The sequence below is a fragment of the Myotis myotis genome, unplaced genomic scaffold, assembly GCF_014108235.1.
Source record: "Myotis myotis isolate mMyoMyo1 unplaced genomic scaffold, mMyoMyo1.p scaffold_m19_p_5, whole genome shotgun sequence".
Classification (NCBI taxonomy): Eukaryota; Metazoa; Chordata; class Mammalia; order Chiroptera; family Vespertilionidae; genus Myotis; species Myotis myotis.
The window spans coordinates 91,909,965-91,924,698 of NW_023416357.1; the positions used below are offsets into that span (position 1 = coordinate 91,909,965).

At 38.7% G+C, this 14,734-nt stretch overlaps 1 protein-coding gene across 13 annotated transcripts in view; it reads right to left on the minus strand.

Annotated features, from left to right (window-relative positions):
- MRTFB (myocardin related transcription factor B) overlaps nt 1-14,734 on the minus strand; it is a 196,429-nt gene that overhangs the window by 71,166 nt on the left and 110,529 nt on the right. The window contains exon 1 of one of the 13 annotated variants that reach the window (XM_036310147.1): nt 8,123-8,493. The exons of the other annotated variants lie outside the window; for them this stretch is intronic. Coding sequence (XP_036166040.1) covers nt 8,123-8,243 — 121 coding nt within the window. The 5' untranslated portion in view covers nt 8,244-8,493. Of the gene's footprint in view, nt 1-8,122; nt 8,494-14,734 lie in introns of those variants that run through there. 13 annotated transcript variants of the gene reach the window in all.

Consider the following 14,734-nt stretch of genomic DNA (forward strand, 5'->3'; position numbering starts at 1 on the left):
TTAATTACATTGTTCTGAAGGGTACAAGAAGGCTAAAAAGGGCAAGTGAAGGGAAAAGGAGTAAAGGGCACCACGAAAAACTGGTAGATACTAATTTCTTTTCATCTCTACTTACAATTAATGTGAAATTCATGCTGCATTAAAGAAGAGAAAAACACTAAGTACTCTCATAGATGATAAAAAGTGGCAGCCAAAGATTACAGACTGGCTGTATTTTCAGGGGTCTAATTTGCCAATTAAAAAAATAAGGTTCTTGAAGTAATTTTAGAAAATGGAAAGCAAGAGGCCAAAAATAAAATGGTGGTTTGTCCTGTGGGGGAAGAGGCAGGTGGTACAAACTGAAGAATTCTAAACCACTGACCGACCCTTGCTGGTAAGGACGTCATTGTCTAGAATGTAGCTTTTACCCGCTATTAGGAATTGAAGAGCAAAAATGAAGTAAAAAGTAAATGCGGACAGTCTAGGCTAACACACTGTAGGTTTCCTGCATTAATCTGCAGCATGAGGTCAGGAAGACAATGTTTTCAACACTGTGCCTTGGAAATTTACAGGCACTTTGATAACTCCGGTTGGCTGCTGCTTCTGTTACCATGGAAACAGACTGCTAAAAATGGGGCATGTTTCTTTAAACTGATCATACCTTCACACAAATTCCCTTCTCCTTTTTGTCAAACATTGGAATGAATTTAAGTATGCTTCTCGTGGTATGACAACGTGATGTCAAGCCAGGGGCCTGGTACAGAATGGCAGGGATAACATTAGCCTGTCGCAACATATAGAAAGGTATTATACATGTACATGTATGCACTTTAAAAAAATCTCATTTGGTTAAAAAGTAGTGAAAATAAAGTACACAGTGGGATAAATTTAAGTATAACAACACAAACACTTCCAAAGCAAAATCATCCATTTAAGTGTCTGATCACCAGCAATGTACAGAGGTTAAAACAATATTTGATTTATTTTATCTGACAATATTTAATTTGTAGTAACAGGCTGGTTCTGTACCTGAACTTCTAATTTCTTACCCTATATGGCTCTAAAAGGAGATGTTTATGTTTCTTATTTGGGGGCAATCAGAAATTCTACATTCTACCACTATATTACAATTTCAGTGTACGGCTCTAGGTAGAGGCGCTTATAAGTTAATTCCTCTGAAATTATTACCATGATAAGTTTTGGCTGTGAGCTCCCTGAATTCCTTCATAATTCCTCTGAAATGGGAAAATGTATGTTGTATAAAAGATTCTGAAATGTCTTGATGTAAATTCCTAAGGGAGGCTCCTTGAACAAAAGGACAATTAACAATGAAACAGGAAAATAACAGAATGTTCTTTACCTCCAATTTTTCCCATTATAGAAAGTACATGCTATTCTCTTTAGGTCACTTCATCCTGGCCCAGTATCCTGGTCCTTCTTCCCATTTGGTAGATTTAGGAGTGGGACACACACACATGCGCACATGCATGTCTACATATAGCCATTCATATATATATATACCCCTGCATGGATACACACACACACACACACACACACACACATGTGCACGCACGCCAGTCTGTCCACCAAAACATAAAGAGAACCCAAAACTGTCATAACTTGTGTGCTATCCTAATATCATAGCAACCATGCATGATGACGCAGGTGGAAGGGTGAGTTGCAGTTCAGGCTAATGGGGTGGGGGGTTGGGGGAGGGATGGGCGGGGAGAGGCATTCTGGGAGAGAATAACAGAGGGAGAGAGGAGTACCACATGCTTCTGAGACAGAGGCAGGGCCTCAGTAAAGAGGGTGAGTGGGTGGGGAGAAATCAGCTGCAGGTCTATCTCTACTTGAGTAAAGATTTCTATAAAGACTCTTTCCTTTTATTTAATATCTACATGAGAGGATGAATACTAACTAAACTTATCATGGTACTAATTTCATGATATATGTAAGTCAAATCATTATGCTGCATGCCTTAAACTTATTATATGCTGTCAATTATATTTTTAAAACTAAACAAACAAAAAAGACTATCTGAGGAAGGATGGTACCTGTGGTTGAACAGTGTTGTGGATAAATAGTTTTTGAGGTAGAACTGACAGATTTAGAAATAGGATTTGGTGAGGAGGAGGAGGTCACTCTCACTCAGGTTTCTGGTGTGAGCCAATGGGTAGACAGAGGTGCCATTAGTTGAGATAGGAAACCCTGGAGGAATATGTTTCATGGAAGTAGGAAGGGGCCTGCCCACTGGTGACATCAAGAGTGTAGATGACTACAGTTCTCAAACACAAGAGACAGGCTGGCCCTCACAGTTGCTAATCGCATTTGGACCAAAGCAGACATGGTTCTCTTTTGTACCTCCTTTATGTGTGTGCATATTTTTACTCCTATATTACCATTTAGTTTCTTGATTTTTAGGCTGTGAGCTCCCTGAATGTTGTGGCTAAAAGAGGTTTACAACTTCTGGCATGATGCTATGTATAAGCACTCAAATGAAATTATTTCTAATAAAACACTAAATTATATAATTTCATCTCAAAAGTAGCACGCACTGGTTTTTTAAAGAAATGCTGAATCACATTCTGGGGAGAGGAATCTATATATATATAAAAGCCCAGTGACCAAACAGCGGAATGACCAGAACAGCTGGTCGACCAGTCGCTATGACACGCACTGACCACCAGGGGGCAGGCACTTGATGCAGGAGCTGCCCCCTGGTGGTCAGTACACTCCCACAGTGGGAGTGCCACTTGGCTGACCGGGATAAGCGGTACTCCCACAGCAGGCTGATCCCTGCAGGCCACACACCCAACCAGTGCTTGAATCCGTGCACCGGGCCTCTAGTTCATTTTAAAGACCATAATTTACTTTTCAAATTTACTTAAAAAACACACACATTAATTTAGTGATACCTCGCTTGTATGACACTTTCAATTGTGTAGAACACTGGCAGAAAACAAAGAAAGAAGAAATTCCCAGAGAAATCAAAATAGATGTTGTAAAATTCATGTGTAATGTGCCTTATTTCAACTGCCTATTTGATTGTTTCTCTGCTATGGTTCAATACATAGCAGTTGAATAAACAACAGAATCAGGATTCCACTATTACATTTTGTTAATTTGCTGCTTAATTTAAAGAAGATTAGAAGCAGCAAATCAGAAAAGGGAGAGCAGCTAGAAGTGGCAGATGACAAAAATCAAACAATAAATAATAGTTCTAGTAATCTAGTAATGATTCAGGGATCATTCTATGCATGGGCAAATATTTTGTACACAATGCCTCAAGACACCAATACATTATATTTTGGGCTAGCCATGATCTTATAATTGAATTATAAATTATATCTGAAGGTAATAGTTCAAATTACATTGTTTAAGAGGCATTGCTGTATATAAATACTCTTTAAATAATTGCTGCATAATAATAATGTGTCAATGAGATGCAGGACAAGGGGGTGAGGTAGTAAATGATCCAAACAATGATTCTATCTCCAAGAGATACTATGGTCTAATAATGAAGATAGTACAGATATATATCATAGTGGCAAAGGTGAAATCTTTAAGGAAAGAGATGCAGATCAAGTTAACAGGAATATACAAGAGAGAAGAAATTATTTTTTAACTGACAGAATCAAGTGACTTTCTTTAGGAAATGGCATGAGGATTAGGTTTAAAGACACTTTGGACCTGCAAACTGGGGTGAGAGGAATGTTGTGAGCAAAGGCATGGAGGGGGGAGCAGTGCTGTCCAACAGTGTTTCCTGCAGTGATGGAAATGTTTTACAGTCTGCACTGTTCAGCATAGTAGCCACTAACCACATATGGCTACTGAGTAGTTGAAATGTGGCTCATGTACCAGTAATCAAGGAGCTAAATTTTTGAAAATTCTGTTTCATTTTAATTATTTTAAATTTAAATAACCACATGTGGCTAAAGGACAGCACAGGTAGAGTATGTCTGAGATGATTTCCATCACTTAAAAAAGTTTTGGTGATTCAATATAAGTACTTATTTAATCTATTTCCTCAGGTGGGATTACTCATAATAATGTCAGACAAAGGTGCATTTTTCCATAAATAGATCTACTATAGCCATGTCCCAGTATACCACATTAATCTACTACACTGTCTACTACACACTGTACCACAAACTTTTACAGATGTTATCTCAACTGTTATTAACTTTATTAGCCTGTGCCAGATTAGGAATGTGATCCTCCAAATCTATAACTCCTCCCTCCACCTCCATGACTGAGCCACACAATGAAAGAGGCCCAGTTCCCCAAGTCACTTATTGGAGGACAGTTGACTAAGCTGTCCAATCCAGCTTGGACTATGTTTTGAGCAAGAAATCACTTTGATTGGTTAAAAAACACTGAATGCAAGTTACTTTAGTCCAGGTAATTAATTCACAACCCAGTTCTCTTTCTGTGGTATTTCATTTTTACCATTAAATGCTAATTCTTCTATTGAATGCTAATTCTTCTATTTGCTACCATTTTGTCTTGATAAATATGGGATATAACTAGCTGGTAGCATTGGTATTACAATTCAATATCTTAATGAGTTATATTAAACCACTTATCTGAATTAAATCATCTCAATTTATTTGATTTCCCTCAAAAGTCATAATTATTGATTCTCAAGTTGTCAAGTCAATGATTTGTAATATCCTTCTTTAGCTGTAGAATCAGAAATTAAATTTAAATCTCATCCATGGTGAACATTATTTGAAAATGTTCTAACCCTTCTGTTGATAAAGCAAAAGTTAAGAATCCCTAATGCTGCCCTGACAAAAGTTAAGAAATTCTAAATTTTCCTAGGGAAAATTTCCTTTTTGAATTTGATTAGAATTCATGACATTTATTGCTAAAGCAAAAAACAATTAAATTCTCCAACTACACACATGGGTTGATATAGTTATAAAAAAGCTTATACAAGCATTAGCAAAAGTATGAGGTGATATGCTTTATTATCCAAACAATTCTCTGGCATGTGATGACAACTACTCATTGGCAGTACACACAAACATTTTCAATAGACATTACTAAATTTTCTGTTAAGGTGTCACACAAACTTAAAACATATGATTGCTGCTGACAAAGTCTGTTCTCCCCCCACCCCCATAATTATTTCAGCTAACTAGTACTCTCAGCAATAATAAGAATTCCAAAATATCCCAATATAAACAAGAAGTAGACCAACAACTTGAGAAGCAGAGTGGATCTCTAATCCCTACAGTAGACACATGTCAGAAACACCAATCAGACCAAGCTGTGTCTCTGATTAGAACTAAATGGACCCAAATTTATCCTTTCTTCATTACCTAGAAACTTACGATCCAGACATTAAAAATAATCCCAAAGGTTGTTCTTTCATAAAAACAAAACCAAAAACTAACTTGCCAAAAACGAATGGAAAACCAAACACTCTTGATGTAAAATATAGTATTTTTTGTGTCCCCTTAACAGATGAGGCATGAACCATTAGACATTACTGACAGTCACATATTTGTCTCTTTTGACAAAACAGCATAGGATCTAATTAGACTAGGGCAGTGGTCGGTAAACTCATTAGTCAACAGAGCCAAATATTAACAGTGCTTCTTCAAAATAGACTTGCCCAGGCAGAAAACCGACTTCTGCGCATGGGCCATGAAGTTTCAATCACACTGTACGTGCATCTGCACGTGGTATTTTGTGGAAGAGCCACACTGAAGGGGCTAAAGAGCCGCATGTGGCTTGCGAGCCGTGGTTTGCCGACCACGGGACTAGGGCGTTTTAGTGTTTGAACAACTGTAGCCAATTTGTATGGATTAATACAAGTGACGTCTGACTCCATGCTTAAAAACAGATGAAGCTCTGCAGCGGCTTGTTTCTTGTTTTATTCTACGAGTCTGATAAGCTGACCATTGGTGTTCATCCGTAGGTAGTAACTGCGACACACTAAATTCCACCAGTTCAATCTTGCATGGGAACCAAAGTATTTTCATACTACTCCAGTAACAAATCACCCTCAGCATCTCTCTATGCTTTTTTGCCCTTAGCACTATCTGTACCAGAAAATGAGTAGAAATACAGTCTGCTGAAATATAAAGCAAAACCCAGTTCAGTGCAACTGTGGTGAGACAGGTGAATTTTATCATCCAATCTTTCTGTGGAGTGTTTTAAAATATGGAAGTTCTCTCCCCTTATCTCTTTATATCCATGAATTTACATGACAGTAAAATATAGAATACTTCTATATTTTGTCAATGTATATAGGATCTCAAAAATTTAATTTTAAATGGAAGGGAAAAATAACAAAGGGTTAAAAAAATATAAGAAGAGGGATGATAAGCTGGCACTAAACCAGGCATCTTATAAAAACATTATGAAGTAAATATTGTTTCTCCTCATTGCACAAAACTTGTCCAGGGTCATAGAGCGAGAAAATGGTATGCCTGGGGTTTGACCCCAAGTATGTATCTCACTTGAGAGTCCATGCTCTTGCTCTTTTGACATCATGCTATCACACATGGTCACGACTGTTAGGGAAACAATCCATACATTATGTAATATCTCAAATCTACTTTGCTGTTCCTATTGATAATTCCCCTGTATTTTTAATCCTTGCTTTCTATGCTCCTTTATCATATTCTGCTGTTGCGACATCTTTTTATTTTTCCTATTCCATTTTCCTCTCCTTTCTCAGTTTTTCAAGTAGCACAAAAATTGTTTTAAATAGAGCATTCTTAACTTTTTTTTAAGTGAATGATTAAAAAATTTTACGTTTCCCTTAGTGAGTCTCCAGAATGTCTCCTAAAAACTCCACCGGTATTGCTTCTATAATGACTTACAGTAAGGCCTGCTGTGCACAAGCAGAGGCAACCCATTGTTTGGTTCTTGGCAACAGCTATTTATACCTCATTGTGTGTCACTTGCTTCGATCTAGATGTTTTCCTACCTATACCCCAAAGTAGTTCAACTCTAGCAAGTTCAACTATTGTTTCTCATTATTATCTTTTAAATCTCAACAATCTATCATGCTCATATTCTAAATGAGCAAAAATGGAGGAATACGGGGGAGAGGTCAATAGGGGGAAAAGGAGACATGCAATACTTTAAACAATAAAGAATTTAAACTTTAAAAAATGGAGGAATATCCTTTTGGAAGAAGCTCAAGCTGCTACTTAGGCAGATAACCCTACATTTACTCTCTGGGTCTGTATAAGATGAGTAAGTGCGAGTGGAAAGGTGAGGGGGTGGCTCATGGCAGGAGCTGAAAGCAGATCAAATGAAAAAGAGGTTATTGTAGGGTTTTTCCTTCCAAAGCACATTAGAAAATCAAATTTCAGGTTAAACAAGTATTGAGATAGATGATCTGCACATCTCAAATTTAGGAAAAACTTATTCTCTATAGATGCTGAATTTTTTATACCATAGCCCTTGACCTCCAGCTGCTACGGTAAAGCATGCCATGCACGGGTCTTGTCACAGTAGGCCAGGACACAGGTCAGCAATGCCCATACCTTTGGCCATTTTCTTAAACTAATACAGTGGTCACTAACAATAATTGACAGTATTCTTAAGCTTATTCTGCTTTGTTACAAAACCACAAAACTGCAATGTGTGTTTAAAAACAAAACAATGCAGTATGCATTATAACCAATTAAACCAATGATTTAAAGATATAATTAAGAGCTAGCTACCTTCCTCGTTTTAAGCACTAAAAACCATAAACATGCTAATTAGAAAAAAAACTGAGTTTCCTGGAATTATGTATTTGTAAACATAAAAGAAGCAATGTTCTGAATAATATTGAAAAGGAAATGGCCTCTCTTAAGGAGGGAGGGGGGACAAAAAAATTTGGAGAACATGAGAAAACATACAAAATGAACCTGGAAAGATTTTAGTGAAATGAGGACTGGCTTCCTAAGTCCCCTTACTACATTATTTGCAAAATCCCTAGAGTTCTATCAGTTAATGAATCTTTAGAGAGTGCTACCAAGAACAGCATTAAGCTTTCATTTCAAACAACTTAGACTGTGTTAGGTACAGCAGGGAACAGAGAGAGACACGCATGGTGATCAGACAGACACGCTCAGGCTGGCTGAGGGGAAAGGGATTTGGCAGTTTTGGCCCAGTCCACAGAAACACTGACCTTCCTTGAGACTTTTCTGGTTGCTCCCCTCAAGGCATTCCTTTTCTTTTAATGGCTCGAAATCGCCAGCAGTTAAAATCTCTGGGAACCCCTGTTGCTGCTTCTTGGAGCTATCGATCATGGTGAGAGGCTTCTGGAGACAGGCAGCATCAAGCAGGAGAAGAGCTCAATTTGCCGATCAGCAGAGACCGGTGCTCAAAATACTCTGGTCCCTGGGTGCCGGGCGCCTCCTCACAAGATCCCAATCACCAGTGGGCAATTATGTCTTTACCCAGCTGAAGGCAGCCATCACTTAGCCTTTGGTTCCCAGCCTGACCTGCACAGACACTCATGCTGCTGGAAGCCCTAAACTCTCTCCCACATTGGGAGGCAGAGTTGCGGAGGCACGGTGATGCTGAAATCCCACCCCTTTTCCCAGCCAGCCCCTTTCCTTTGCCATTCCAGCTTCCCCTGCTCTGGGCACTTCAATCTGCAGTTTGATGGTCCGAATCATCTGACAAACACTGAGTCAAGCAGTTAAAAATAAATCCTCTAGTTGTTAAAAGAGAAGACTTTGCTGATACCTAAGACGACAAATTGCTGCCTGTGGTCTCTCTCTGGCTCTCTATAAACACAGCCGCAGCCTGTGGAAATACTTTCTATCAGCCAGACAAGCACATTCATTACTCATTAAGTTCTGCAGCTAAACAAACAGCAGCCCAGGGCATCTGAAGGAAGCGGGTCTTATCTCCGCAGAGGCACAACGCTGAATAAACATGCTACTAGCCTATCTGGATAAAAACACAGGCACTGCACTACCGAAGTTCTTTTGTGCGGTGCTTTTTGCTGCGTCCGGCTCTCCCTGGCAAAGCAGTGCTCTTTGTAATAGGGACGTGTCCTGTCACTGCAGCGTTCTGCCTCGCCAGTTCAGACCTGAGCAGCACTTTTCCTCTGCGCCGCTAGTCGGCCGAGAGAGTTAACATCGCCATGATTGTTCTAAGGAAAAATCTCTTCCCCTGTATTAAAAGCAGAGGCACTGAGAGCTTCTACTTCTTAACAGATTCGTCCAGAGATCAGCCCAAGTAAATTTCTTATGAGCTATCAACAATGGGCACCTCTGCAGATCACAGACTGCTGTCCACTACACACAAGGGATGCTGCTTTAAGGAAATCTAGGGACGGCAATTCCGGGCAAAGGTGGAGTTAAGGCTGTTTTCATACACCCCAAAATATATCTATAACTGTAGCCAAAAGAATATTATTTTTTTAGTGACTCAAAGTATACTCCTTTACAAAGAGCTCCCATAAAGTCCATAACCAACATCTAGCAGAGTGCCTGGAATAACAGTTCTCAATAAGTACTTGTTGCATGACTGAGTGAATGAATTAAAGCAGAAGAAAGTGCAATAGGAAAACTACCTTTGGTAATACTCAAGAGTTCTAAAGAAGTCCTACATCAATGACCAAGAGTCACTAATTTTAGATGGACAACTAAATGTTCTCTAAAGGAGGCACATTTTCTCTTTAAAAGAAAACACTCTAACATGATCCTTCTGTTGGATAAAGAAAGGTTTACATTTTTACAGCCAGAAAAGTCAATATTCTCTTCACCATTTAAACACAGACAGGAACTAAATGAAGTCTATCCTCTGTCCCTGGTTCCAAGGCTGGTGTGCACGACACCCATGCTGTTCTAGAAAGATAGTTATCTACCCTGCTCCAGCGTCTCTTGAGAATGGGATTACACAGCACATGACATGTTTCTTGTCAAGTGAAATTCCTTCTGAAGCAATTTAAGCCCAGCGTTGGTAGTCTAAACCTCTGCAGGAACAAACAGCCACAGCAAGCCTATCACGATTCTAAAAAATGCCCTCAGATGCTCTGCTCCTATTTCTGCTCCTAAGACCTTTATTCTTCTAAATTAACTGCTCCTGCACCTTTAAAGCAGTAAATAAATAAAATAATAATAAAAAAATAATAGCCATACTTTTTTGAAGACATTTTTTAGGTTGGTCTTTTTATTAGAAGTTTTGCAAAGTTGATCTCATTTGACCCCCATCAGTCTCTGTGATTATTTGTACATTATAGACATTTTACAGACCAAGACCAAAGTTAAAAAGCTGGTATGTGGCAGGTCTGAAATTTAACCAAAATCTGGGTTTTCCAAAGCCCAATTTTTTTTCCCTGTTGCACTGCAATGCCTGCTGTCTTCTAGAATACACTCCAATTCCAGGTTTTAGTTTGATCTTGGGACAGGTTTAACGGCAGAGAGCATAACTTTGATGGCTTCCTAGTAATTCTCCACCTGGTGAGGAAGAAGGAAGCCAATATAAAAGAAGGCGTTTATGAAAGCGTTTTAACTTTTCCTGAAATAATAAAGCAGCTGCCAGTTGTATTTAGTACTTACAATGTGCCACAGTCTAAGTGCTTTGAATGTATTATCTCATTTATTCTGTTTACCTGTGAATTCAACATTATTATCCTAATTCACAGATGAGAAAACTGAGGCCAAGAAAAATCTAGATTGTATCTTATAATTAGTGGTGGAGTTCCACACAGAAAGCTTGGCTCCAGGGCCTACATTCTTAATTACCTTGTAAAAAGAACCAGGAACAATAATCCCCAACATTCTCTTTTTCAGGATGTTGCTTTTTACATCCTGCTCAGGTGATTTTAGGCCCCAAGTTTAGAAACCTGAGTACCTACACAGATATATCAGTTGTTTTCCAATTCTTTACTAGCTTTGTGTTTTGCGTGTGAATTGTGTGTTAAAAACAAACAAACAAAACCAAAACTTCTCTTTCAAGAATTCTTTTCAAGTTTATTATTTTTGTATCTGATAAATGTAAAAAAATCTGTGAGAAAACACACTGTCCTGCTGTACGTTTATATAAAAAGTCTTTTCTTTATAGTTTTGAAAGGAAATAATTTCTTTAGTGGTGAATATGCCTGACAGAACATTTATTTCGCTATTTTTAAAAATTTGAAATAATTTCAGGTTCACAGAGCATTTTTTACTAAGCCATCTGTGAATGGGCTCTGACATGATACCCCTCTACATTCAGTGATCTAATTAATTCCTACAAACAAGGATATTACGGTATATAACCATAATATAACCATCAATATCAGGAAATTAACATTGACATATCACTACCATCTAATCCACAGATTCCATTCAAGTTTCACCAGTTGTCTCAACAACATCCTTTATAGCAAAAGGATCCAAACTAGGATTATCCAGGGCACTGAATTATCAAGCCTCTTTTGTTTTTTTTTCCCTTCCATCTCTCTTCACTTTTCTTTCCTTGAATTTTGAAGATTACAGGCATGTTATTTTGTAAAATCACCCTCAATCTGAGTTTGTCTGATGTGTCTTCATGATTACATTCAAGTTATGGCAGAAATATATTTGGCAGGAATAAGACAGAAGTAAAGATGTATTCTTGGTATCCTATCAGGTGGTATACAAATTCAATTTGTCTCATAACTGATAATGTTTATTTTGATTGATTAAGATGGTATCAGCCAGGTTTCTTCATTGTAAAGCTTTTCCTCTTCATAATTATTTTATGGGGCTGAATTATTTATGGTTATGATGATTGCCAAATGGTGATTTTGAAAATTCTATCATTCCTTCTATAATTATTAGTGGCACACCTACTATAAGAATTTTCTTTATCTGGTTAATGGTATTTCTTTATATCAGTACCAGAGGTCCAGTGCACAGATTCATGCACCGGTGGGATCTCTTAGCCTGGCCTGCAGAAATCAGGCCGAAACTGGCTCTCCAACATCCCCCGAGGGGTCCTGGATCGTGAGAGGGTGGTTCTCGGTCGATGCACCCCGGAATTAGGCTCCCTCCTCTCTGGTTCCGGATGCATCACCACAGCTTGGCAGCTCCTGAGTTGAGCATCGGCCCCTGGTGGTCAGTGCGCATCATAGCTACCAGTCAGAGTGTCTACTCCCTGGTGGTCACTGCACGTCATGGCTACTGGTTGGATGGTTGCTTAGGCTTTTATATATATATATGTGCTATGGATTTCTATTTTATTCAATTGGTTATACCATGGTCCTATCATTATTTATTTTGATGCTAATTATTCCAGATTTGGCCAGTGGGTATAGCATCAAGCTGGTTTCAGTTTCTTATTGTTATGACCCCATCATTCTTTGAGCACTTTCTTACTTTCTGGACAAGATGTTCCAGGCTCACCTTTTATGTTTCCTGCTCTTTTGAGAAACCAAGCTCTATATGCTAGGTGTGCTCACAGTTATTAGGGTGTTACTATTCCCTTCTCAGCCTTCTCCATAGGTTTAGTTAGGAATATGTCTGTGAGTTCATGTACATGTATGTGTGCAAACACACACATATTTACATTTTCAGATATTAATAGATGTAAAATATAGATCTATATTTACATCTACATTATTTATATACAACTAGAGGCCCAGTGCACAAAATTCATGCACTGGAGGTGTGTGTGTGTGTGTGTGTGTGTGTGTGTGTGTGTGTGTCCCCCTCAGTCTGGCCTGCACCCTTTCGCAGTCTGGGAGCCCTTGGGGGATGTCCAACTGATGGCTTAGGGCGAGTGGGCCTAAGCCAGGAGTTGAACATCCTTAGCACTGCTGCACTCGCCAGCCTTGAGCCTGGCTTCTGGCTGAGCAGCACTCCCCCCCGTGGGAGCGCACTGACCACCAGGGAACAGCTACTGCATTGTCTGCGCCCTGGTGGTCAGTGCATGTCATAGCAACCAGTTATTCCACCATTTGGTCAATTTGCATATTAGCCTTTTATTATACAGGATAAAAATCATGACATCACCCTGATGGCTCCAATTCTAATCCAAAGCCACAGGTTCACTCTAATTTTCTCTTTTCTACATTTGTAACCCTTTTCTATAATGAGAACCCTGTCTTCCATGGTCTCTGCCACCCCATACATGAATATCCTGTTCACCTCACTGGCACTGCTGTAGCCAAATTCTATGCAGATATCTCCCCATCCCACACAGCCTCTGAAGCCCTGTGCCAGGTCACTGCCCGCATTGCCCTGCTCGGCCCCACATAATGTCTCTGGATTGTTAAGAAATGAAGGACAGAAAGAGACTTGCATTCTCTCTGAGTCAGAGAAGCCCACTGTTGTCATATGGACTGCTTTCCAGTAGGCCCACCCTTGTTCCTTACTATACATGCTACATCAACTTCTGTGTCATTTGTCTCTATTGTCTCAAGTGACATTTAACTGCAAATGATAGGTGATTAAAGTCACTTTGGCTATGATAAATTTGCTTCCATAGGGTCTGTGTGTATGCACACTCAAAAGAGCTGTTTTAGTATGAAAGAGTACCATAAATCAAGTCCATTTTCTCACTACAGATATTTAATAAGCGTGAGAAAAACTGTATGGCTTGGAGACTAGGAATAATCCAAGAAAGGCTTCAGGGAATTAGAACAGAAACAAACTTGGCTCAAGGGACCTACTCTAAAACTTGGCAGAGTTATTATATGCTTACAGAACTGTTGATAAAAAAGATTATCGCTGTATGATGCTGGACTTCAATAAAGAAAACCCTTATACTATCGCCAAATGGGCAAGGTTCACCAATGTGAAAACTTTCAAAAGTAATGAATAAAGTAATTAGTAACAGAATGCAAAGAGACTGCTAAATATTGAGTCTTACTTCTCTGGAGGCATTCCTGACACTGCCATTGAGAGGCAATGCCCTTTTTCTTCCATCTTCCACATCTTGCTACTTTGTAACAGGTCTCTGAGTAGCCAATCATTGAATCAAATGGGGGTACACTGTGGGGCTTCCTTCACACAATGTGAGCCACAATATTATAAAATTTATGTAGACACAGTCAATTAAATTGGATGTATTTAGGGAGAAAAATTTCAATCTAGGTTACACCTAAATTTTTTCCTAAGGATACCATATTTTTAGTAAAATACATATTTGATCCTTAATTTTCTCGTTTTAACATAATTAATACCACTATAAAATATTTAGATAATTACTAAATTGTAATGATAAATCCCAATAATTTAATAATTACTAAGCCCAATTTAATGATCCTGATAATTGAAAATATTTTTGTAAAAAAGGAAGATTAAAGGGCGCTATATTTTAAATCACACAGCATATCTTATTAAGTCCATTTTTTATAAAGTTTTTCAATACATGGATATCAAACATATAGTACTTCAGATATATTAACAAATTAGTTATGAAAGTCACTATTTCTTGAGGAAGGATAAATTTGCTGCCATTTCTAAGAAAATACAATTTTGAAGGAGTATCACTGATTTGAGCAATTAAATATTGCTGCCTAAACACTACAGCAGGGCAAACAGCCTGATACTTTGGTGTGTAGTCTTTGCTTATTATCACCTATCATCTTAAAACATACACAGTCCTAGCACAACTGGCATTACCATCTTGGGTTTGCTTCATCCTCTTGAAGATGGGAGATAGGACTCTGGCAAGGTTTTTTAGGAATGGAATTTTATCATTATCACGAGGCCCGGTGCATGGGATTCGTGCACTGGTGGGGGTGTGTGGCCTGTGGGGATTGGCCCACTGTGGGAGCACTGCTCATCCTAGTCAGCCGAGCGGCTGTGGACCTGCC